This window comes from Petromyzon marinus, chromosome 23 (genome assembly GCF_048934315.1).
Source record: "Petromyzon marinus isolate PM22_M1 ecotype Great Lakes invasive population chromosome 23, UKy_Petmar_22M1.pri1.0, whole genome shotgun sequence".
NCBI classification, from domain to species: domain Eukaryota; kingdom Metazoa; phylum Chordata; class Hyperoartia; order Petromyzontiformes; family Petromyzontidae; genus Petromyzon; species Petromyzon marinus.
The window spans coordinates 7,859,625-7,886,059 of NC_133689.1; the positions used below are offsets into that span (position 1 = coordinate 7,859,625).

General features: G+C 46.5%; 1 protein-coding gene across 14 annotated transcripts in view; it reads right to left on the reverse strand.

Annotated features, from left to right (window-relative positions):
• PLEC (plectin) overlaps positions 1-26,435 on the reverse strand; it is a 181,521-nt gene that overhangs the window by 40,957 nt on the left and 114,129 nt on the right. For 13 of the 14 annotated variants that reach the window (XM_032959617.2, XM_032959615.2, XM_032959613.2 and 10 more), the window contains 6 exons: positions 15,914-16,080; positions 11,395-11,510; positions 10,280-10,386; positions 9,630-9,749; positions 8,289-8,384; positions 6,302-6,429 (listed from right to left, as the gene is read on the reverse strand). In XM_032959617.2, the coding sequence (XP_032815508.2) occupies positions 6,302-6,429; positions 8,289-8,384; positions 9,630-9,749; positions 10,280-10,386; positions 11,395-11,510; positions 15,914-16,080 (734 nt within the window). Of the gene's footprint in view, positions 1-6,301; positions 6,430-8,288; positions 8,385-9,629; positions 9,750-10,279; positions 10,387-11,394; positions 11,511-12,246; positions 13,038-15,913; positions 16,081-26,435 lie in introns of those variants that run through there. The other variant, XM_032959618.2, reaches the window with a different exon arrangement.

The window sequence follows — 26,435 nt, forward strand, 5'->3', positions numbered from 1 at the left end:
AGAGAGGAGATCCAGCAGGTAGTCTGCGGATTTTTTTGTAAGTACGTCGCACGCAATGAATCCCCATCATTGACTTCATGAACCACGTAGGACCATATCGAGCACGTGTGAACGTTGCTTTGAGTGAGAGGCCAGACATGGCCCTCTCGTGTGGCTTTGGCCTAGCTTCTCCGCAGTGGCGACAAATGTGCAACGTTCAGCCTTGCTCCTCACGAAGTTAAGGTGACGACGGCCATCTCACGGTTTATTTGACTTCATTTTTTTATTTCACAATCGCACGCAACACCTTGGTGAAAGCGGATACCAAATTATATTTGGTGACGATGCATCGGCAGTGGTGCACAAGGAGAATGATCAAAACGCTCAACACGTTCGTCAACAACACCGTGACCTCAAAGGTAAAAATAAAGTGCTAAGTTGAATAATTTCCTAAAACAGTGCCTATCATGAAAAATGTATTATAGGTTTTACCCTTTCTGGCAATAAAAAAGGTCCCATACGGTGCCCATTATATGTTTCTGTTTTAAGTCGGTGTTCTTGACGAATGTGCAGAGCGTCTTCTAAAACAATAAAATTGGTTCAGAGGCTAGGGGGTTACTGGTGTTGCTTCTGCTTAAATGCACATGGAGGCTTTGGCTAGGCTTTACATTATTTTATTGTTAATAATGAGTGAAGACACATTATTGCCAATGACAAAATGTATCGTTGACCACGTTAAGGACTGTCGTGAATTTACAAAAAAAGATACAGTAAATTATTTATGGTGCCTCTAAAAGTCTTGGCTTCGTACGCGCCTTTAAAACATTTGCTCCATGTATTCCCTCAAATACAGTAAGTATGAAGACACTGTGGCAGTGAGAGGTCGTGTTGCAACACATGCCACATTTGATCTCGCACAAGGCAAAATTCCATCCCCTGCATTACCTGCATACCGGGCAGAACCAACATTTGCCCTGACGTGTTCGAACACCAACCGAGATAAAACCAGCACTGGCGTACAAAAGAAAATGTAACAAAAACAGCGAACTGCAGTGCACTGTGCAATGTGCACATGCAGAGCCTCCTCATTTTAAGAATCCATATAGCAGCTTGGGGAATGAGTCTTTGGCTGCCTTCAGGTGTTTGTGTATACATGTGGCGAGCGGTGGGGCAGTGGTTAGCACACTGCGCTCGAGACCTGGTGACCCGAGTTTGATTCGCGTCCACGAACAATGACAGTGGCAGCGAACTTTTGAAGGCGTCATGGGCCTCCGCTGGGTTGAATCAGCCTTAAATAAGTACCTGGGGCTGTGCGTAAAGATCAGCATGAGGGAGAACAATAAAGGCAGGCCAGCCAGGTGTTCTAATGGCCACACCCCTTGCTCGTGTACCAAGCTGGCCTTAATACAGTATGTGCTCACTAACAAAAAAACTATGACCTAACCATGTATTTAGGCTTTGTGGCTAAATAGGAATGTATCAATCTTCTTTGGTTCTTTCGGTAAAGTCACGTAGAATGAGAATAAAATAATACATTGATAAAATAAAATAACACAATAATATTCTCACGACGTTTCGGCCACAACACAAGCGGCCTTCATCAGGTGAAGGGACGAGACTGTCTGGAGGACAGCGCTGGAGTGACATGCCTTTAAAACACTCCAGCGCTGTCCTCCAGACAGTCTCGTCCCTTCACCTGATGAAGGCCGCTTGTGTTGTGGCCGAAACGTCGTGAGAATATTATTGTGTTATTTTATTTTACCAATTTATTATTTTATTCTCATTCTACGTGACTTTACCGAAAGAACCAAAGAAGATGAATCCTTGCAGTCACGAAAGCTTTAAATAGGAATGTCTCCACCTTAGCATTTGGACAAGCGTTTTAAGAGTAAACACAGACAGCAAATACTTCTTCAACACAATTGCGGGAATGTGTCCCGTTAAGTGACTGTTATACCACTCACAGTGTGCACATTGATACTCAGTCATGCTATGTTATAAAACATGTATTTAAAAAAAGAAGAAGCATGTACTGCTCATTAGAATCCGTCGACAGTATGTTAGTGTCCATGTATATTAAAGTAAATAAGCAATATATGATCGGATGGACATGTGTTAGTGTGTGCAATATATTAACATACTGTTTAATCTAAATCTGAATGACCCGTAAGTTTATCGTTAAGAGTTGCCAAGTTAATTGCAAGTTTCTAATATTTGCATTTTGCTGCAAGAAAGTATTGCAGTAATTTCCATAAAAGTAGAAATCCATTATTAAGATATTTTTGTTATACTTTTCTGATATTGGCTCCTCACTCCAAGTAATTAACTAACACATGCTAAAATCATTGCTTGCACATTCTACAGTGCTTACACAGAAACAAGATCATTGCTTGCACATTATACAGTGCTTACACAGAAACAAGATCATTGCTTGCACATTCTACAGTGCTTACACAGAAACAAGATCATTGTGTGCACATTCTACAGTGCTCACACAGAAACAAGATCATTGTGTGCACATTCTACAGTGCTTACACAGAAACAAGATCATTGTGTGCACATTCTACAGTGCTCACACAGAGACAAGATCATTGTGTGCACATTCTACAGTGCTTACACAGAAACAAGATCATTGTGTGCACATTCTACAGTGCTTACACAGAAACAAGATCACTGCTTGCACATTCTACAGTGCTCACACAGAAACAAGATCATTGTTTGCACATTCTACAGTGCTCACACAGAAACAAGATCATTGTTTGCACATTCTACAGTGCTTACACAGAAACAAGATCATTGCTTGCACATTCTACAGTGCTCACACAGAAACAAGATCATTGCTTGCACATTCTACAGTGCTCACACAGAAACAAGATCATTGCTTGCACATTCTACAGTGCTCACACAGAAACAAGATCATTGTGTGCACATTCTACAGTGCTTACACAGAAACAAGATCATTGTGTGCACATTCTACAGTGCTCACACAGAAACAAGATCATTGTGTGCACATTCTACAGTGCTTACACAGAAACAAGATCATTGTGTGCACATTCTACAGTGCTTACACAGAAACAAGATCACTGTGTGCACATTCTACAGTGATCACACAGAAACAAGATCATTGTGTGCACATTCTACAGTGCTTACACAGAAACAAGATCATTGTTTGCACATTCTACAGTGCTTACACAGAAACAAGATCATTGCTTGCACATTCTACAGTGCTCACACAGAAACAAGATCACTGTTTGCACATTCTACAGTGCTTACACAGAAACAAGATCATTGTGTGCACATTCTACAGTGCTCACACAGAAACAAGATCATTGTTTGCACATTCTACAGTGCTCATACAGAAACAAGATCATTGTGTGCACATTCTACAGTGCTTACACAGAAACAAGATCATTGTGTGCACATTCTACAGTTTTTACACAGAAACAAGATCATTGCTTGCACATTCTACAGTGCTCACACAGAAACAAGATCATTGCCCGCACCAGACGAACGTGGTGTTTATTAATGTAATTCTTCTGAAAAGAAAATCCATGGTGAAACGACGTGCAACATTACCGTACCTGTAGCCTGTCCCATTCTGTGCAGAAAATCCGGACAAACCCATGGCTGCTGTGCTACCCAGGGAAGCACAATCTGGCATCGGTGAAGCCATGCCAAGGTAGGCTTGGCCTGGATAGAGATCGATGTCACTGAAGCTCCGGAGCGACGCGGCTCCGGCCCTGTGCACTGCCATCGCAGGATGCGCACCAGGGACAGCCCTGGGTCCGGCCTCCGCCGTGAAGAATGACGGTGAGGCTGCCCGCTGGTCCGGGCTCACCATTCGCTCGTGCGTGTCAAAGGGGCCACCCTCCATGGCGACGCTAGTGCCACCGCTAGGGAAGAAGACTGCAGAGCTACCACCACCTCCTCCTCCAGCAACACCGCTGCGACCGCCGCCACCGAAACCGCCACCACCGCCTGCACTGAAGCCGTCAACAGCCACTCCGCCACCTGCACTCCTGCCGCCGGCAAGGGCCGCTGAGCTGGAGCTGTAGCTCGGGGCCCGCTTCGTGGCAATGCTGGAATTACTGAGGGAGCCGGAGGAAAACTGTCGCTGTCGATCTGCGTCATAGGCAGCCTGAAAGGCGTCGGAACTGGGCTGATGCATCACCCTGACGTGTCCACGGGGACACAGCGGCGCCGAATTCTGAAAAACCGCCTGGTGGTTCATCATGCTGCTGGACAAGAGTAGGCCCTATAGGCGACTTTGAAGAAGGAGAAAAATAATAAAAATACCCCAGCCAATAAGCGCTGCCGCTTAAATGTTTCACCTAATGCCTCTCACGCATGGACATTTCTTCATCTTCTTGGGCGATAAAATGGTAACGATGAAAAATCTAATGTTGTATAATGACAATAATAATCCAAACAACGACGACAACACGCAAACGACTAAGATGTAAAAAAAAATTATGACAAAATGGAGCGGTGTCTGGCGCTTTGGCTTTTGGAGCCTTGGGACGAAGCTGTCTCTCCTCTGAAGGTCAGATCTTGTCTGTCGCGTCCCACTCAAGTCTCCTGGCCGAAAGCATGCTTGGGGCTCAGAAGAGACGCTATCTGCAGCCACGCAAAGCATTCGCCCTGTGGACATCAGGGCGACGTGTGATTGGATGAAATGTTTATTTATTTAAATTTCCTTCAGCGCACGTATCGCTGCAGGCACACTCAATTCCAGAGCGAATCCAAGGTCACGATTATATTTTTTCGATTGACGGATGGTTCGGCTTAGAAACTTGCCTCGACATCGGATGGAGTGCCATATCAAATTCCATCTTAAGAGCGTGAATGTGTTAAGTTGGCAACTGGTTCTCAACTGCTTGTCTTCCAACCATGTGATCTTCGTAACAAGCAGAAGCCATATAAGGTCACAACTGCAAAGAGGACTCTCAAATGTAAAGGGTAATCAAAACATACAGCATTTATTTGCTGTTTCTTATATCCAATAGAGGCTGGATATAAGCACAGACTCCTGAGGTTTGCTCCTACCAGGGTTTTACCTCTCACCCACCAGTGTAGTGTACGCATGTGTATTTACAGTATGTAAGGTGTTCTCATATCGAGCTCCTACATCATCACAAATTGCATTCAGACTCACGGCTCAGGACACATTGGTTTGTAGTTGCACAAGAAACGAAACAGCGAGAGTACAGCTTGTAGCCTTCCGAATAAACACCATTAAGTAAAAGGCCCTCGATGTAATGTAATCTTCGTCATGGCAGGTTGCGGTGTCAGTGATACTAAACGTCACGTTGGTGAGAAACGGTTTTGTTCTCACCAATCTCACGTGATGTGTAAAAGGGCAAAGTATTATGCGTGTGCCACAAGAGGTCTCAAGGGTTTATTTAACCGCGGCACCTTTGTCACTGAGGCCATTAAAAGTTAAAGCAGGAATCTGCGCACATACAAACCAAGCCAAAGGGCGTCTAGCAATGTATGAAAGTGCCCTGTCTCAAGAGCGACCCTTCATAAATAGAAAGATAAACTTCAAACAGAGCACCGAAGCAAAATAAATGTGTGCCAACGCAAGATCAAAACACCGTGCAAGGAAAGTCAAATTCTCAAATGCGATGTCAAGGCTAACGGTTAGTCAGTACTCACCAAATAGAGCAGATTATACCGTGATGTCAGCCAACACAAGCATGGAGAAACATCTGATCTTGGCCCCAGAATTTGAATTGGCAAATACAGACCTCTTCGAATCCCTACAAGAGTCACGTTTTCTTCCGCCAGGAAAAAAATATTTCAGATGTTTTTTTTTTTCATCAGCGCAGTAATTTCCCAGCCCTCTGCTGAGCAGTGGCAGAACATCTGCAGCCCCAAGTGCTTAAGGTTTAAATCCCCCCCCCCCCCATGCTCGTTTTGTTTTAGGCCGATAAAAGGCACGCTAAAAAACGCATTACTTTTTCGGAGGAAGAAATAGGACTCGTACAGGGAAACATGACTCTTTCAGGGATTTGCCAATCACTGTAAGAATCATGTTTCTGTTGCGGGGAAAAAAATATTGAAGATGTTTTTGTTATCAGTTAAGGCGTCTTCCAATCCTCTGCTGGGCAGGTAGATAAGTGGATGCACGTTGAACTTTTTTCGCACCGTACACAGCCAACCGTGCTAATCGGAGTTGCGGCAGAACATCTGCAGCCCCCAAGTGCTTAAGGTTTAAAGGCCCCTGTGATAAACACAAATTAAGGTTGCTCCTTTTTGTCGATAAAAACGGACTCCGTTTGGAGGAAGAAAAATTAGACTCCGTTTTTTTGACGCTCACCTGTCGATCTCAATCTTCAGTTCCCTCTCCCGCTCGGACATCGTGAGGAGCATCTTGTTCCACTCCTTGTCCATGTCGCTGGGGTGGTAGCCAACAGGCATCTTGATGTGGCCAGACTGGATCAAGTTCTGTGAGCCAGGGTTAGATTCTTCGTGTTAATGGTGGAAGGTGGGGGTCAAAGGCTTACAGACAGTGTTAAACGATAAAGACTGTCAGTCAGACTTATTTTGACTTAGCATTAATTCCTTATTATTGGGGCATTTTATTCTAATGACATTATATAAGAATGAATTATGTATTAAAATTAAGACGAAAACATTTCTTTATGTATTCTTATTGGGAATATGCTGATTACTTCAATTTCATAGCCACCTAGCAATGGCCATGTCGAATTAGTAATATGTCCTATCGAGACTTTCTAGTCCCTGTGAATGGTTGAAACGTTAGATTAAGCACAGCTAAATGAAAACAAGCAATTTACAGACATGAACAATGTAGGGACTATATCGCCAAGTTCTCTGCATGCAAAATCACGCAGTGGTCACGGTCATATTTTCATATCAACTTTCCTTGATCTTGCTTTTTTGTATTTTCATAATATATACGAAGCAATAGACGTAAGATTACAAGCAGCAAGTGGGCCAAATGTGGTCCTCGTGGAAGTAATTGGATTTTGGTTGGGAAGATGGAAACACCGTGACACTCCATCCTTGAATAAGGCCAGCTACATGGTGGGTACCTAGAGGTAAAAGTTGGGATCCACGGGCAAGAGACTGAATGCTTCTCAAGCACAAAGGTTGCACAGGTAAAGGATAAGGCTTGTGCAGAGGACAGGCCCGTAGCGTTGCCGGGGGACTGGAGGGAGGCTGGGGGGAGCGAGGGGGGCAGTGGAGGGGGGGCTGGAGGTTTAGCCCCCCCAACCCACTGAAGGCCAAGCTCCCTCTTCTAAATCAAAATCAGAATATTTATTTAGACTGCAGGATGAATCCGATGAGCTATGAAGCTCTTTTTCACAGATGTCCAGTGTGGGTGCGGGGTCGGCAAAGTTACAACAGCAAACAATACAAAAAAAACACGATAGGGGTTCAAAATAGTAAATAAATAATGCTTCGATTATATAAGTCCGATTTATTAAGCTTTGGCAAGGCAGCAAAAAACAACAACAAACCAGTTCCAGACCACACCAAGATAACACAGCAGTAGTCCTCCATTAAAATGTCACATTAACATTGAACTATCGGTACACGGGTAAAGGTCAAAGTTACATATACGTTATGGTCAAGTAAAAAAAAATGTTGGTGCAATATTTAAGCACCGGCGTTGGAATGCTGTGGTTATGAACGTGTGCCACACGTTTTCTAATGACAGCTCACACACACTCCGACTGATCTGCTGCAGTATCCTTACTTTAATTGACAGGATTGATGTGACTACATACAAACTGTCTTGCAGTTTGGGCGTCACAGCCTTTCCAACATGAAAACTCCAAATATACAGGCGTCTGGATCGGGATCGAACCCACAACCTCCTGTATACCGGGCGAGGTAGTTAACATTCCACCACCACGGCGACCAGTGATTCTTGGCTTAGGAGGTGGCCCTTTTCACCGTGCACTACATTTTCTCCTGCACGGTATCCACGCCACAACCTGCGCAGCAGCGGGCTGAATGCACGATATTCAGAAGCAGATCGTGTCCTTACTCGTTCCGTTCAGAGTCTAACACCCGTGTAAAGCTTGTCTGAGATTGACTCTGTCAGTTTAACATGTGGGCTTTCGCGACCAATATCATCCATAATACAGGTTTTTGTGGGTTAGGTCGATCTAACCCAAAAACAAACCTGCATGATGATTGACTCCGTCGTCGCTCCCCTGAGTCGTTGTGTGGCTACCCCCTCCCCTCCCCCCCCCACCGTCCCCATCGCACATGCACAGGGACCACGTGACGGCGCTGCAAGAATGGCAGCGGGTGCCGGGCTGCATCGTTACCTCCATCATCATGAAGAGGCTCTTCATGCGCAGACGCTCCGCCTCCTTGGCCGGCAGCTCGACCTCGCGGAAGTGCACCAGCTGGTTGTACTGGGCCTGGCAGAGCGCGAGGAGAGAACGGCGAGAGAGCTTGGCTTGAGGGGCGCACGTGTGGGACGTGGCAGGCCCGGCCGCCGTGGCGGTCGCCGGGAGCGGGCTCCAGGAGTCCCGCGGCCGAACGGGAAGAGGCGAGGGCGAGGCGGTGCGGGACAATGTTCGGGCGGCACGTTCGGTGGGATACCGGCGTGAGCGGCTCCGCGCCCACAATGGCAACCCGGATCTTGAGACAATGAGCGGGCAGCGGAGGTCGCCGACTCGAGTGGCACGAGTTCTGCTATTGTTCTTTTATGAATCAGCTGCAGCACAGCTACGCATTCAGTATTTAAATGTGTGCAGTAGACCGCACAGCCGTCGATTCGCATATATTCCTGGATGTAGTCTCCCTGGTTTAAGCTACATGTTGAGCATATGTTCAGTGCCAGCTTTCGCCCCGCACTACTGTTGAAGATACCCACATTAGTGCGTGGCAAAAGCTTAACACTGAACTATCAAACTTGGATTACGATTGGCTGGGAAAACCTTCGTGGCAAAGTCACACTCCTGCGCCAGACGTTTCACCAAATAACACAGATTTTTTTTTCAATGTGTTTAGGCATCTAGCACATAATGAATTAATTATTTGCTTGCTGTTGTGATGCCTGGATAAGCTAGTGCCTGCATGATTTGCTTTACGCGACTCGACCACATAAAACAAATTAATCGAAAGAAATCTATTCTCATGTGCACGACTCAATGCATGGATAATGAATGTAAGCATATATTTTAATCGATGAAACCAGTAATAATTACATGCCTACTGCGTGTGTAAATGTTGATGTATTCCATTCCCATCCTATGATGTTTCTGCCACCCTCTAGGATATAGGTTTCCATTTATTACCATCCTTTATATCAAGTTTCTAGTTCAAGTTACTCATAATAACAATTGAGTACTGTGTCGGGTGGAGGTGGGTGTATGACACAGTTACATTTACGCAGCCTAACCCTTAAAAATGTTATCATGAACAACATTGGTCGCGAAAGCTTGCGTGTTAAGTTAAGCTGAAGAACATTTTGCTCAACCCAAATGAGAACTCAAGACACCAGGATGAGTCTCATTTGCGAGAGTGATCCGGGTCATTAATCAGCCAGCAGGGGGCGATGACTGTGATCCAAACCCCAACTGATGTCAGGGGATCATTAACGTCGACCGCGAAGCAGCGCTGACGGCTCTCTGCGTAGGTAAAGACCCAAGCATCCGTACCCTGAGGTCTGTGGGGTTGGCAGAGTTGGCCCGAGTCTGGAACATGATGATGTACTGGCGGATCCACTGCATGATGATCACCACGATTTCCTGGTACTCTGTCCAGCGCAACTCCACCTCCTTGTGGCCGCGCAGAGGAAGAACAAAGATTAACGTGTTTGTTGACATCGCAGTCCGGTGTAGATGGTGAGGCAGAGTAAAGGTGACAAAAGGCGGAGCCCTGCAATGTATTGCTGATGCCACCGCCGGTGGAGCGGCCTCCGATAGAAGGAGATCTGTGTGTGTGTGTATATGTATGTTGAGCTTCTTTCACGCCATACGTAGCCGACCGTGCTAATTGGAGGTTAGCACGATAACAGAAATCCCTTTTTCCCGCACCCTGCTACAAAGACGTTCAGTGCATTGCAATCGAACTGAAATGTCCAATTATTATCAGAGTTGGAATTTTGTCGACCAAAGTGCTTTTTTCTTCCTTTTCGGGGTCCGTGTTATTTGTTATTTCGTGAGAATATTGTGACCATACACAGGTGGCCGCGTGGATTTTTAATCGAGGGTCTCATCAGTGCCAGCTCAGCACTTTGCCAGCCACCAGGCCGCACCTTTTGTGGAGAACGTAAATGAGACGCGAAGACAAACGTGCGCATTGTTACATTTGCATTCAGTCCAGAGTTGACCTCCGGCATCCTCGGGATGACGTCGTAGAGGGACGACACGTAGGTGATGATGGATTTCTCATCCGGGGATGGCACGTCCACATCTGGGGCACAGGACGTGGAGACAGCATATATTGGTTTCGCTCAGTCCAATCAGTCTCGGGCAGCGGTTCTTAACCTGGGGTGCACGCACCCCCAGGCGGTGCGAGATGCCCTTTCTGGCGGTGCGAGACGTGGCCAGATTTTTTTAGAAGCTAATAATTGAAAAACATATTAAATACGGGCACGTAAGTGCAACTACTTTGTTTCATAAAATATCTGTATTCATTAACATTCAAGGCTGCAGTAAAAGGTTAAGAACCACTGGTCTAGGAGGATGATTCATCTTTGTTGGCAAATGTTCCTCTATCTTTAATGTTTGGCACGAAACATACCTGTTCAACTCTAACGACGACTGGGCAAATTGCCGGGGCGATGAATGATGTGTTTGGACTGCTTCATCAAGATGTGCAATCTAGCCGTGTAAATCAACGAGATCACACCGTGATGAGCTACACGTTCAGTGCTTGTAGGTGTTGCCGCTACAATAAATAGGCAGTCGGCATTTCAAAGATGGGTCTGCGTTTAAACGTATTCTGCCGCCTGTATATTTTCGAGTTTGCATGTTCTCCCCATGATTGCGTCGATTTTTCTCTGGGGCCCTCCGTGTTTTCCCTCCACATTTAGAATCAACGTGCGTTTAGAGTATTTGGCTGCAATAAATTTCCACGCGATAAGCCACTTCGTTGAGCAATCATTCGTCATTGCAAGGTTGCTTATATAAAAAAAAGAGCTACATAGCTCAGTGGGCCATACCTGGTAAGATAAAAAAATAAAAAGTTTCGTTTTGTTCCGTAGTTTAGTTCGTTTAGTTTCGTTTTCTCAAAGTAAATGTGCTTACAATTCGATCCTGGTTACGGTGCCAGCGCCTCGGGTCAGCGTCGCATGTGGTAATAAAACCAACACTGAGCTTGCCTCAGAGCCGCCTCGCATTGCCCTGCATTCCACTCTTAACGTGCGAATCTCCCGAGCCGACGTGCGACGTCGCACAACCTCCCTCGTTTTCCGCTCACCTTCGGGATCCAGCAGCCGCGTGACGCCCATGTCGCGCTCCGCCACCGTGAAGGCCTGCTCCAGGTTTTCCCGGTTGGCCCGAACGGCCACGCGCTTCATGTCAATCAGTTCCGGTCTGAAGTTACGACAACGGCAAAAAAAGCGAGTCACCTTTTGTTTGCGGTTACCGTTTGTCGTCCTTCTCCCCCCCCCCTCCTCCCCGCCTCCCCGCCGCACCTCCGACTAGCACGGTTTGGCGACGTACGGTGCGAAAGAAGTTCAACGTACATACGTACACACCTCGGCACACAGCTATAACTGACGCGGCACTGCCCAGCGGCTCGTCATTATCATAAAAGAGCTCGAGGCTCGATGTTTCTTGCCCGCGTAGAACAAATACAATCAACCGGCTTGCCTTCAGTCCCGACGCTGGATGTCACACGAGATGGAAACAACAATTCACTTCAGAGGCCATTCACCTTCACGGCCGACAGATGGTTCATCGTTCCACGTTCACCTGGTTAGATGTACGCGTTGCACACTGCACCCATTTGACATGTGCGTTTGATATGTGATCAGCGACACATTTCACATTTGGTCGGCATTATCGTTCGTGATGTTTTAGATTTTTTTAGTTGAAAAATGCACGATACAGTGAATCAGGTACGTTGAGATTGACAATGTATTGTCCACCCCCTTCCCAAGCCTAACGCGAATTGAATTTCAGTTCTCGGTAACTGCGCATAGGTAAACAAGCACAAAAAGTGAACGTGCTGACTTTGAAAGAGACATTTGTACTGTTTAACCCACAATTAGAGCTTTCGTAATCGTGGTTAAAGAGCGCAAGAACGGATTCACAAGCGAAACCTCACCCGCTTGAACTCATTCCAGGTGTCAATCCCGCGCCCGCCCTCGACTGCACGGCACTGTTCGCACGGGGCAAGCTTGCGTAGTTGTAGCACTCCATGTATATATCCGCCGTCTCTCTCTCCCCCCCGCTTAAGCCTCCCCGCATGTCGTTTCATTGTTCCCTGAATATTAAATAATCGAATTGCTGAGAAATAAATCAAACTATCGCGAAGAAACCAACAAAAATAAAAAAATAAAACTGTTCGAGGTGGTCGAAGAACACGTCTCAAAAGGAAAACCAAGAGGAGGAAAACTAAAGTTTCACTTTAAAAGCGCCGCCGGTCGTAAACATCCCGACGCTGGTTCCGCTGAAGATGCGCGTGTGGCCGCAGCTCGCAAACGGTTTATAAGGAACGACAGCGTCACTGTAAAAAAATAAAAACTCCCCGCTACTTAAGAACACGGAGGGCATAACGGTGTCAGTGTTGCACTGAGCGGGAACACTGCGATCCTTTCCGCAGATGTGCACCAAATTCAAATCCATCCCCGCCCCTTCACTTGCATTGGGAGCTCGTGTCAGCCTAGCGCTGCCAACTATTTTGTCCGCAGAAATTCCAAAGTATGCCCCAAGACAGGCACTTGCACGCTTGCGCTTCAGCCGCGAATGTTTTTTACATGTGCGTGGATAGATATATAACCCGAAATATGGAGAGCGGTAGTATAGCGGTTAGCGCGCTGCCCTACGAACCCGCCGATCCGAGTTCGATTCCTGCTCGTGGCCAACACCAGTGACGAATATTTGAATTGGTTGCCGGCCTCTCATGAGCACCTGGTATGGTGTGTAAAGTCATCGCCACTAGGAAGACAAAGGCGGTCAGGTGTCGTGTTGGACACCCCCCCCCACCTCCCCGCATGTGCCGTGCAGGCCTTCATAGGTGCTCGCTAACAGCACTTGCCCCAACAGTCTGTTAAGGCTACACGGGGGATCTTTGTCTTTTATAAAACATTATACAAGCAGTGCTCGTAAGCGGAGGAATACTTGGCACAAGTAGACATCACTTACTATTAACATCTAAGCTGTAATTGGCCTTATCTCAAGTAACATAATAATTAGCTTATATAATGTTTTAGAGGCACAGAGATACAGAGAGTATGTAATAGCGACTGAACATGGCCTGAACTCAAACAACATTTTAATTCGCTGAAATAATATTTTATATACGCAGGGGTGTATGCACGGTACACCAAAGCAGGTTACCTGTCCCGTTGGAAACGTGCTAAGACTTGCGTGCATTGAATGATTACATGGGTCTGTTAACCACACCTATATCGCGAGTACATCACATACCTGTGCAGGTTCCACGTACTGCAATCTTAAGTCGGGAATTCAGAAGTTGTTTTCCAGAGTGACGCTCATTGAGCTATACAGCTCTTCTTTTAAGGGCAACTCGGCCAGCAGCCAATCACCGGTAGCAGTGTCAACATCTTCCGTGTCAATATTATTTTTTATCATCAGCCAAGATCTACAAAGCTTCTTTGCTCAGCTTTCAGCTTTTATCCAAAATGTATTCCCGAATGTCCACGTTTCCGATCCGTACGTCAGAGCGGGTGATATGCACTGATTAAGAACGTTCTTTTTAGCTCAATGGTATGCTGCTATTCATTATCAAGTTGATTTCCAAAAGCACTCAAACATGCTCTACTCCGCCTCTTCATTTCATCATTTTGATCCCAAGTCTCCCTTGAGTGACAAGTCTGTGTTTCCCAATTGCGTCTATCCAATAGGCATACATCAATTGTTTCGGTAAAAGCCCATTGAGCTTTTTTGTGAAGAAATCAAATAAACGTACAGTACGTACAAAGAGCTATACTCTTTGGTTCTTTCGGTAAAGTCACGTAGTTAGAAATAAAATTAAAAAAATCACGACGTTTCGATCACAACACAAGCGGTCGTCATGATGACCGCTTTGTTTTATTTTATTTCTAACTACGTGACTTTACCGAAATAACTAAAGAATATGGATTCCTGCATTCACGAAAGCTTCATACAAAGAGCTATTTTTCAATTGAGACCTGGTTGAGCTGCTGTAAAGGTTATACTAAATCGTTTAGCAAACTTGCTGTGTGTGATTTGTGTCTTGCTCGTATTAATCTTGATTCCCCAATTTGCATTCTTCTTCATGAATGTATGTTCCCATTTATTCCGTAGTTAACTGCCAGTGGTCATTAAACCATCAACAGTAAATTTAAAAAATCAAATATTTTCTACATTTATAATTGATGCCTTTGTTTTTCACCAATCCAACATCGTCTACTGTCACTGTTGAATATTTTGTTGACAGCGTGGCATCTCATCTATTTCCAACAGGTGGTTTAGTCCTTTAATCATTTAATATCGGTATGCTTAATTATATATATGTAAAAACAATTTTAACTTAGGCACCAGTTTATGAACGCTCAGATTATTGTATTGTTTGGCATTGAGTCATATGGTTTTAATGATCTACAAAGGCTATGGTATTTATTTGATTGATGGTTTGAACGTGGTCAATGGCTTCGGGCTTGGCGAATGCTTTCATCCAGCAGTGGATTGATCATGGCTGATCACAATGATGACACAAATGTAGGTAAACATTTACAGCCCTTTATCAATCCACTGCTGGATGAAGGCTCCACGATGCCTTTCAGTCGTGGGGGATTGTTTGACCGTACTTCACCACGTGGGTCAGTGCGGGTTCATGAAACATATGCTGAGTGGTGAGCGTACAGGAAGCGTTATTATATAGATTAAATATGTAATGTATACAAACCGATTTTGGTTATAACATAGTCAGAGGTTGTAAAATGGTATGAGACTTTAAAACCATTACAAGAACTGTTTGGGGGGTTGACTAAGGAGACTGATATTTGAAAAACCCTTTCTTTACATTCCGTTTGGTGTGATTCATAACGCTCCGACATGTATTTTGCCAGTAGTTGAAATGGTTTAAATTGATCTACGACCACAAGTGTGGATCATGTTCCCCCAAGCCAGAACACAGTAATGCTCAAGGAAGGCAAGTGTTTTTTTTTGGGTGGGTGGGTGGGGTGGTAACATGGATAGAAATTCATCCGTCTGAAAACGTGTTAAAGCAGGTGGGAATTAAATAAATACTGCATGGGCATGTTCACCACACTTATGATATATGAAGTTAAATGTCACATTTTCACTAACAAAACGCTTAAAGAAATTGATTTCGAAAATAATATATCACACCAACTCCAAGCACCCAATCATACGACGTTACTGTGTACATACGTACTGCTGCATAGTGGGGAGCAGCATTGCTGCATAGTTCGCTACGAAAAGTGGCCACCCAAGTTCGATTCCCGCTCATGGGAAATACGAGTGACGATTATCCGAACCGTTCCTGGGTCGTCCGCCAGGTCGCACGTGGCAGGGAAAAGTGTGAGCCCTCCCACCCCTTCCAAGACGTCTGAGCCGGCGTGGAAGATGACGCCAAAAAAAAACCACCCTCTCAAGGGGCTCCCCCTAGCCACGGAGTGGGAACACCTTCCGCCAAGCAGTGACGCGTGCAAGGAATTGCTGGGCTGCACCTTTACCTTTCAATGCCCCCCCCCTCCTCCTCCTCCTCCTCCTACCGCCCCGAGCTCCTCCGCCCCCACGCCCTGCTGGAACTGCCCTCTCACCGGTGGCGGTGGATGATGGCGTTGAAGAGTCGGCCGTCGCGCCACGACGTCGTGAAGTTGTCGCAGCGGATGCCCGGGTACCCCTCCACCATGCGCTGTGACCACAGCAGCAGCCGGTCCTTGGCGGTCATGTCCTCGGATTGGCCCGACACCTGGATGTCCGCGATCTGCGAGCGGGCAAACGCGACGCAGGCGCCCGCCGTTAGAATGCCATTTCATGACGGACGGTGAATGGTGTTAGGTGCGCGTAAATGCGCGTAGTTTATTTGCTAACGAAAACGTTTCGGAACATTTTAAGCTGGATTCCAATTCGCGGAATCATTGATGCTACTCGTTTTGTTTTAAATCGCTGATCGTTTTGGAGATGTTCTGGTTGACTTAAATGTTCTAAGATGTCAGATTCAACAAAAAGGAGACATTCGGTTTGAAGCGATAATTTTAGGAGAGAAATTAATCATCCTAGATTCGATTTAACGGAGCGGTTCTCAAACTGTATCTTTTGCGCTTCCTTCCATCCAGACACGGCTACCGCTGAAGTCCAGTGGTCATCGTGTCTAGATGAAGGTGCAACGCGGACGACCTCTGTCGTCGCGCCTGCCTGTAGGTCCGGTGCGACGTGCAAAGCCGGGCCGCGGTGGTCCGGAAGGCACTCGACAGTCCCACGCAAGGTCCCACTCATTGCACACGAGGAGCAGGAACCATCACGCAAACTCCGCTCATCCTCGCAACGGCGTTTGGCTAACCATTGAACGAAGACGTTCACCTCATTGCGCGCTTTCAAATGCGCTTCTGTGGCCGTGAGGAACGCTCTTCCTTCCGACATTAGGAAACCACTGGGGCTATGCACTTTTAAATTGAGATTGAAAACTAATTTCTTTACAACTGCTTTTTGTGCTTAGTTTATTGTTCTTCCCCCGCACCTCCAATTAGCACCGTTGGCTACGTACGGTGCGAAATAAGTTCAGCATTAGGACAGAGACGCAACAGGCATAACGCTGCTGCCACCTAACGGTACAGGTGTGTGAATGAGCACACCTGTCTGCAGAACGATCTGTCTCTCTGTGAGCAGTGAGTACCGTTCCCTTGACCGAGTTCCGCAAGAGACGACATTGCGCCCGCTGCGAATCGAATCGTTTTAATATCTTTGTCGCCCTCGCTTCCTCCGTCGCCAAACGCGAGGCTCCCAGAGTCTCCCGTCGACCTGCGGGACATCTCCGAGGGGGCCGCTTGCGCTCTCGGTGAAAAATAACACCAGTGGAGTTGCTCGTCCAGCGCGGGGAACTTGGGTAGAGCGCGCCTCTCGCTTGCACTTGCGAACCCGATGCACTCGGACAGAAAAGAGGCCACGTCGTCCGAGCTGTATGCGGGCAGGTCCCGCGCGCGTGGCATCGGCCACGTAGGGTTCCGAGCCGCGGTTCCATCAGGAGCATCCCCCGCATGTCCCTGCTCTAGAGTGCTCTTCTTTTTCCTCTTCTTCTTGACCTTAGCCTTGCTCTGCTGGGCAGCGGTTGAACTCGAACTCAAGCCGTGCACCTTGCGTCCCCACGGCTGTCCTTCCTCCTGCGCCGAGTCTGCCATCGATTCCACGTCACCCTCCCCCCATTGGAGTAGGGAGGAGATGGAGGAGCACGCCAGGGAAGACGGTGGGAGGGTGGAGGAGGAACCGCCCGTGCTGCTCCAACGGCACGCCACGGCTTCTGCCACCGCCAGCATCCTTCCCGGCATGCACTGCGAGCTGTCGCCGAGCGAAGGCAGCGCTTCAAACGATGGCCCTCCATCTGGAGAACCCCTCCTGAGCCCGGCTGACAGGTTGCCCCCCCTGCGAGTCTTAATCCTCATTCTGCGCAGCTCAAGTTTGGGCGAAGAGCAGAACCCTGGAGAGCACAGGCTGAGGTCTGGGGAGGCAGGCCAGTGAAGGAGGCACGCGGCCCCCTTACGGGGAGGTCCTGGAGGGACCAAAGGCACCACGGTGGTGCGCCGTTCCCCCACGCCGGCACCCTCCCGCACGCAGCCACACGCATTGCCCATCTCTTGCGCAAGGTTTTACTTCGTGAGCAGCAGCTGCCACTCGCCCCAGCGTTGCCACACGTCCTCCACGATTCCGCCCTTAGTTGTAAATTCGCTCGCGGACACAGTGCCCTGTAAAAATCGTCTTCTTTTGTCTGCCTCCCTTTATACAAAGAAAATAACGAAACAACAAACAAACAAAAAAAACAACCCAGCCAGAAGAGTGATAAAAAAACGCTAATTGATTTACCAACGAGCCAACCCGTTGCGTAATGCCGGAATGTCCACGGACATCACCGCTGTCTTTTGTCAGCTCTTGACGCTCACTCTCGACGCCGTCTGCTCCGACTGCTAATCAACCTGGCGTAGTCAAAATAACGCGAAGACACACTCCGCACCCCTCCCTGGCGGGTTCAGCCATCTTTGTACTTTTGGAATTTTGCCGATGGCCCGGCTGAGATTAACGCCGCCGCAAAAGCAACGCTTGACCCCGGCACGGGATTGGCCGTTGGCACAGACGGGCAATTAAAAACACTCGTCCCTGACGCTCCCCTATCCTCTGAAAAAGCCCGACTGCATGGACAAACAGACCTGCGAGTGCCCGCCCACCTATCGGCCTCAATAAAATAAATAACGGGTTACGGGTGACAAGCCGTTGTAAAAAAATCAGACACCACGGCACGGCATAAGTCCCACGGACAGGTTCCGTGCCGGTTGAAACTCGCACGTTTTGCCCTGCCTTGTCATCATCTCTCTCCCAGACACAGTTCTGTATATTTGTGGCCCAGACTTGTGAGCGTGCGCGGGAGGAAATGCAAAAGTGAGCAAACCGCGTTCGTAATCGTGTCGAGAAGTTGGCTCAGAAAAAAGGCTGGCTTGATTCTTCATTATATCTGCACTGGACTATACATTATATTCTTGGTTCTTTCGGTAAAGTCACGTAGAAGGGAAACAATAAAATAATAAAAATATAAATCAAAATTTGGACTATACATTGATATTTTTTTTGGTGATGCTGCATCAGCAGTGGTGCACAAGCACAACTAACTTAAATACACGTGAGGAAGGGTCGTTGCCAGAAACGTCCCATTATTTGAAATATTTGTGCTTTTTAAGGCCACAGTGTTATTGACGAATGTGTTTTTTTTTCTTTACTGTATGTGAGAATTAGCTCTCGGCACACACACGCACGTAGCGTAGCTGGGTAACTTAATCAGTGTGGGTAACCTAATCGGTGCTCAGTAAATTGTGAAATCCTGCACGATAGTGGCAACGCAAACTGAGGCTAAGAGTGGTACTTCTTGACTTCACGACACTGACTGCCACCGAGTTCATGTGTTCGCGTGAGCACAATGCATACACGAAGCCAGAAAGAACGCTTTAGACGTTGGCGAGTAGTTCAAACATCTTTGTGCAAGACAGGTGGCAGTAATAATGGGGTCCCGTGCCACGTGTGTGTAGACTGGAAGGCGAAGTTTTATGTGTTTGTTGACTGGCCACATCCTGGGCCATTTTACATTTTTTTGCCTTCTGGCTTAGGAGTGAAAATGCCACCTTCCCAAAAAGAGGGTGGAGATGAAAGTGTGGTTATTTATTTATTTGCCATTCCTGTTTCACCACAGACACCCAATGCTTTGCCCGCAGGCTCAATACAACTTGTTTGCGTGTGCACATAGACGCACACAATGAACAAGAAATAAACAATGAGAAGCATTGGGGGTTTTTTTCATCTGAACAGTAATGAAGCAACTTATTGGCCCGATCTGGGGCTGGTTATGGTCTTAAATACAATGCAACACAACATTGGTTTATAATCAAGTTTGAATTTACAAAGCATCTAAGGATGACAATACTTCAAATCGCCCGTATTATGAGATCATGGGGAAGATGATTGTTTGGTGCATAGTCTGGCAAAGTACACAGAAACGCTTTGGTGGGATGTTAACTGCCTCGTCTGGCATACAGGAGGTCGTGGGTTCGATCCTGACACTGACGCCTGCTGCATATTTGGAGTTTGGGTGTTCTCCCCGTGGTCGCGTCGATTTTTCTCCGCGTCCTCTGGTTTTCCCCTCCGCATTTAGATATGTGCGTTTAGAGTATTTGGCCATGTAATAAGCTACTTCGTTGAGCTATCATTTGTGGCCAGGTCGCTTCTGAAGAAGAGATATGTAGCTTAGTGGGACTTACCTTGTAAAATAAAATAAAAACGTAATAACCAGGCTACAGTCTACATTATAGATTGCAGGTACACTCACTCCGATTAAGAACCAGGCTGCAGTCTACATTAGTGTTTTTTTTTGTTTTTATTATTTTTATTCACTTCATTTTTATCATAATTTTCTATCTACGTGACTTTACCGAATGAACAAAAGAATATAAAAAAATATATTTTTGGTTTAGTTTAAGACATGATAAATTAAGCACCTCAGGCTGCATGGGGATGTTGTTTAGGCTTTCACTGCAGCTACCATGATGCCATCATAATCAGCTGATGTATGAGAGGAGGGAAATTGGGGGGGGGGGGGGGGGGGGGGATTGTGGTGCTCATTAACTTTTGGGTATATGGAAACGATCCGTGTAATATTGTGACTGTAGCGCCTCCAGTGGCTGTACGAAGTCACGTGCAGTCATTACATATGACAGGCTTTGGAAAATATCGATTCTTACAAAAGCGATTTGATTCACGTGCCATGAGCGAAAGAATCGATGACATCGTTACACCTCTGATAGAAACGATCAGTCATAGGTAGCGAAGAATCTTGATTTGGAGCTTTCGCGACTGCGGGAAATTATTCTATGGTTCTTTACCGAAAGAACCAAAGAGTAGCGAAGAATCATAACAAAAAAAATATTGCTCACTTAGAAAAACAAATACTGCTTCCATTTCTTGTATTGCTATTCAGGGATATGCTAATGAAGATAATAGGGTGTAATATGAGTAATACAAAATGTAAAATAATACGACTAATTGGACAATCATGATGACATCATGGTAACGAATTTTCCCCCCAAAAATCATTAAACACTGGAGCCATGAAAATTAGACATCAGCTACATGCAAAGCTAGAGCCAATTTTATTTACATCTCAATAGGTGGCAGTAAAAGCCTTCATACCGTCCTGCATTGGGACATTATGGCTGGGCGTGCCTTGAGCCAAGCGTGTACGATTTCACAGGTACAGTTGTGACTATTGGATGGGTAAAGGAGTGCCTTGTTTGTCTTACAGTAGGAAGAACTACTGTCGTATATCAGAGCTATTTAAAGTTAAAGTTGTGCTCCAAGCAAGCCTAATGAAATGGTTACTATTCTGGTCTCCGCCGCTCACCGTGCTTGCTGGGATCAACCGTGCCCGTTTGAAATTGACTCGAACCCTCAACAGCAATGCGGGCAGAGGGCCCACACTTTAACCGCGCAAGAAATCTATTCGCTGGGTGAAGAAGCCAACTTTGGGTAAAACTTTCCCAATATCACAACCTTCCCTTGGCAGAAGAATCAAACCTGCTACCTCTGGACGGGAGCTCCTTCAACGCTGGCCAGATATCTCAACACTTTACCCCACCACACCCAACCTGCTGTATTGGCAGAGGTCGAAGGGGATTTAAAAAAAAAAACAATCCCCACCGTTTCAACTGCTGGGACATCTGGATTAAGGTCCAGTGCACTCGCCCATCACACCATGATGGCATCCGTTCGCTGTGCGAACGAGGCCACGGCTATAACATTTTAACTGAGCCGGGCATCTTGAAGCGAGCGTTGTTGTCAGACGACTGTAACTGGACGCTGTGACCAACTCGAATCTGGCTCCGTGCTTTCATCACATTGTCGCGTGATCGACAATGGTGGGGGAGAGGAGGCACGGTGGCGTGATGTCAACTACCTCGCTAAGCATACAGGAGGTCGTGAGTTTGATCCCGACCCGGTTTTTTCCCTCCACATTTAGGAACAAGCGTTTATAGTATTTGATTGCTATACATTTTCACATAAGCCACTTCGTTGAGCTATCATTTGTGGCCAGGTCGCTTCTGAAAAATAACTCTAGAGCTTAGTGAGCCTTACCTGGCAAAAATAAAATGTTCTTAGTTACATTTTTGTGTGAATTCATTGCACCAGCCTTTACTTCGTACTGTAGTTGTTTTTGCTTTAATCCTCGCACATAGACATTGTCACAGTTGATTCAAGACCCAATATTCGATGTGCTTAGGAGTCTCTCAGACATAATGCACTGTTGGTGAGTTCACCCAGCCGCACGTGATCGATTAACCTATAGCTTTCAGCCTCCCGTAGGAGTGTAAAGGAGAGAAAGAAAATGAAACAGACTTTTCCGTCTAAAAATAAATAAAAAACAGTGAGGTGGCTGTGTGGTTGAGGTGTCACAGCAAAGGGCTGGCGCTGCTGAGATCCTGGGTTCGAATCCAGGTAACCACCCGTAGTTAAATCAGGTTCTGAAGTGTGGTGAGTTGATGGTCTTAGCCTAGTCACCAGTGGGTGCACAAAACATCTTCAGTTAGGTTTATCACTGATATTCTACCTGAAAAATACATAATTACATTTCATTGATAAGTAATAGATATCCCTCTAGCGCAGGGCACGTGTGAACATTTCAGCGAAACCTAATGTTGATAAGCCACTTGAAGGGATCTCAGAAGTAGTTCTGTGATATCTCCTTCCATGAAATGTTGACACATTCATCAATAATACCAACAAGCAGCAGTAAGACAAATGCCCCATCAGCACAGTACAGTTTTCAATGCTCACTACCGACACATCTTGCCAATTTCTCACATTTGCTTAATGTATTAATGGTGCCTTAAAGCCAAGATGACCACAATGCAGTTCTTCAGCAACTCGTGGTTTTTGCAAAATTCATGAGGCCCGGGAGCTGTTGTACATTCAGGTCACAATGCCGCGCTTTACGGGAAACTAATTGATTTCCGGCCTGCACTCATGCTTCTGTTACGATGGGTTTTCTCGACGTTCACGGGTCTTAATTACTGGACAAGGTGGCTCTGTGGGTTATTACGGGCGGGGGAAGTTGGGAGGGCTATGTCCTGGACTACTCCTCAAATGAAGATGACAGCCCTGGTTAGAAAGTTGAGCTGGATGAAAGGCTTTCGAAGAAGTCACCCTCTTCTGAATTAGGACTGGGAGAGGTATGTTGATGGGGTTAAGCGAGCGTGAGTATTTGGCGGAGTTTGCGATGGGCGTGGAGTAGCATCTCAGGAGCTGCGGGAAAGGATTTCAAAGAATGCAAAGGTCGTTCCGCCTCTCATCCACCACCCGTAAGGTCACTGACAGAGAAGAGGCACGTAGACATGTAGCTTCATTACAAGTACGAACGTTTAAAATAATAGTTCGCTGCACTAGTCAGTGTCCTGCTACCACAGAGTAAATATGCGGCAGGTAAATGTGCAGCTTTGCGATGTTTGTGCCCCCATGCAATTGCTGGTGGGAGGGACATCCACTAGAGGGAGCTCCCCAACGCTAGCCAACATATCTTTGAAGTGGTGGGGGGGGCGGGGAGAGTACCACACCCCCTCCCCACTTTACACCACCACACGCAAACTGCAGAGTGGACAGAGGTCGGAGGAGAAATACAAAAACCCACCGTTTCAACTTTTGGGACATCTGGATTAAGGTCCAGTGTCCTAGCCCATCACACCACGGCGGCATCCCTTCGCTGTGCGAACGAGGGCACGGCTATAACATTTGAACCCCGGGTGCGGCATCTCGAAGCGAGCGTTGTTGTAAATGCGACTGCAACAACAGGACGCTGTGACCAACGCGAATCTGGCTCCGTGGCGAGATGTTAACTACCTCGCGTGGTATGCAGGAGGTCATTTATTGCATCCCCACTCTTACGCCTGTTGAAAATGTGGAGTTTGCGTGTCTCTCTCCTCGTGGTCGCGTGGATTTTTCTCTGGATCCTCCGGTTTTGCCCTCCACATTTAGAAACACGCTTTTAGAGTATTCGGCTGCTGTAAATTTCTTCTTTGGGCTACTACAATTTGTAGTGTATGCTTGCTCTAAGCTATACAGCTCAAGCCTTAGCTGGTTAAAATAAAAAAATAGTTAATAGTTTTAATCTTGATTTGAAGCTTTCGTGACTGCGGGAATCCATACTCTTTGGTTCTTTCGGCAAAGTCACGTAGGAAGAAAAATGTACACAAAATAAAAAAAATATTATATCGCGACGTTTCTATCGCAACGCAAGCGGTCGTCCTCGGGCGGAAAAAAAATAATAATCCAGCAGCATAATGCCCCCCCCCCCCCCGCATATTAGCTACCAAAAACAAGACGCCCCCTCGTGTGTGGTGGGTTCTTTTTTCGTTGCCAGCGTGCAGCCCTCCCACGGACGAGTGCCGCCGGGTGCGGTCACGCCTCTCGCGAGACAGCACGCAACGCGAGGCACTGTTGTCACGCTGACTGCCTCCCCCCCGCCTCCGACAGCCCGTGTCGTACGTACAAGCTCCAACCGCGCGGGGACACGCCTCTTGTTCCCAGCCAAGGTGTGTCCGTGCTCAAAGAATGCTCCCGCAGGAGCCTCGGATACAGCCAGCCACGCCCGTTCTGTCTTTCGCTCCTAAATCCCCCATTCCCCGGCCCTTAATTCGATTGCAGTTAAATTTACTGCCATCTCGCCCGCCCACACGCCCGTTCTCCCACAAAACAATATCTCAACAGTTCGCCATCTCATTTGACTCATCGGTTGGCATCATCCCACCACGCTTAGCCTACAAAAAAATGCGAAAATTGAATTTCAAACTACCTTGCTCCTGGGAGTTCTCACCCAGTAATCGCATGTAGGAGTGATTTTTTTGTTATTTGGGTCCACTGAGCTCCTGAAGAAGCACTCAGTACGTGCAGCGAAACGTTGGACGTCATGACGAACTATGCGCTGTATATAACAAGCGGCGTTAAAGACCTTCCGCATCACGCATGCATAATTGTGTTCCCAATCAGACCCTGATTGGGGGTTAACTCGGCCCCATAATCCCTCCGGGGTCGATAAAATTAGTACCATATTTGTGGGGGAAGTCAGCAGTGGTTGTGCTATGGAGAGACTCACCCCACCAAAGGAATGTGGAATGTCCACCACTGGCTCTGGGCTGTAAGCAGGAGATGGGCACCGCCTCGGTGATCATTTGAGGCAGAAATCGCTTTCACCGTTTCATTTTTATTACCAAAGAGAAAAATAGAGCGCGGTGTTCGTAATTCTTGATGCAAGATGGGTGCCCGCTGATTCTTTCACAAAATTGTAATATGTTGTGAAATCTGCTGCGGGTAGAATATGTTTGAGTGCTTAATTCCTTAGGGCTTAGGCACCGTGAGTCGATTAATCTTTAATAATAATTAAAAAAACAGCTCCACCCACATACTTTGCCGGGCACATTAATAAGTGGCAGCAGAATGTGTGTGTGTACCTGTACTTATTTTGCTGAATGTTTGCAAGTTGGGGTTGCAGAGGCGCTTTGGTGCAGTGAGTGCAAGGCCCAAGGGAGGAGGAGAGAATGTTAGAAATATGTTTGAGGGGTGCGTTGAGTGGGGATATATGAGACCTCAGAAACATTCAATGGAAACTTTAGCCCCAAAGTTGTGACTATGATATAAATTTCCCAGAGACGTTGTAAAATCTTCACGGCATGCTGTGGGGACATCGGACCATTTGCTAGTTTGTATAGAATGGAGGGGAGTGGTGCGTAAGGGCACTGCGAGGTCATAAATAATCCAAGGCTCTTATTTTAGAAAACTTATATTGCATTATCACTGTTATTCGAGGCATGCTTTGTACAAATGCAATTTTTACAGTCTTGGAGCTTTTAATAGCAATGCCAAATCTAGGTCACTTTATAAAGGTAATTTAATAGGTGGACCTCGTAAAACCAAGTTGCAAAACTAACGAGTAAACTAGTATGACCAGGTATTGTGCCCGTTATTATCCATGATTTTGCCAGGTTGCGTTGTGCGTCCGTGTCTACGAGAGGTATTCAAATAGCGAAAAAGCCAATTGATTGAAAGTAGACCTCTCAAACTATCTCACTGTGCGTATGACCCAATTGGAGAGTCCCATGTTCTTTATAATATCTTAAAGAGCTGCGACGACAATACACATGAATGATTGAATGCCACCTCTAATACTGTGTAGAATATGGTGGAAATTTTCCACATTTGGATTATGGCAAAAGGGGCCGTCCATAAATGACGTCACGCGATTTTGGACGATTTTTGAACCCCCCCCCTTCGTCACACGACGTCACAAAAAGTCAGAGCCCCCCTCAAATATGACGTCACAAAGCTCTGCTCCCCCCCCAAAAAAATCATGCTTCAAATCGCTTTAAACTATTGTCATTGTAGTGCGTATTTAATGTGGCACTGTACTCTGATATTGTAGGAGAAAACATTTTTTAAAACGTCAATTTAAGTAAGTAAAACGTGTTGTCTATATTTATTTTAAGTTGCGAATTTTGATGTGACGTCACATTTCTCAAACCCCCCCCCCATTACACATCGTCACAA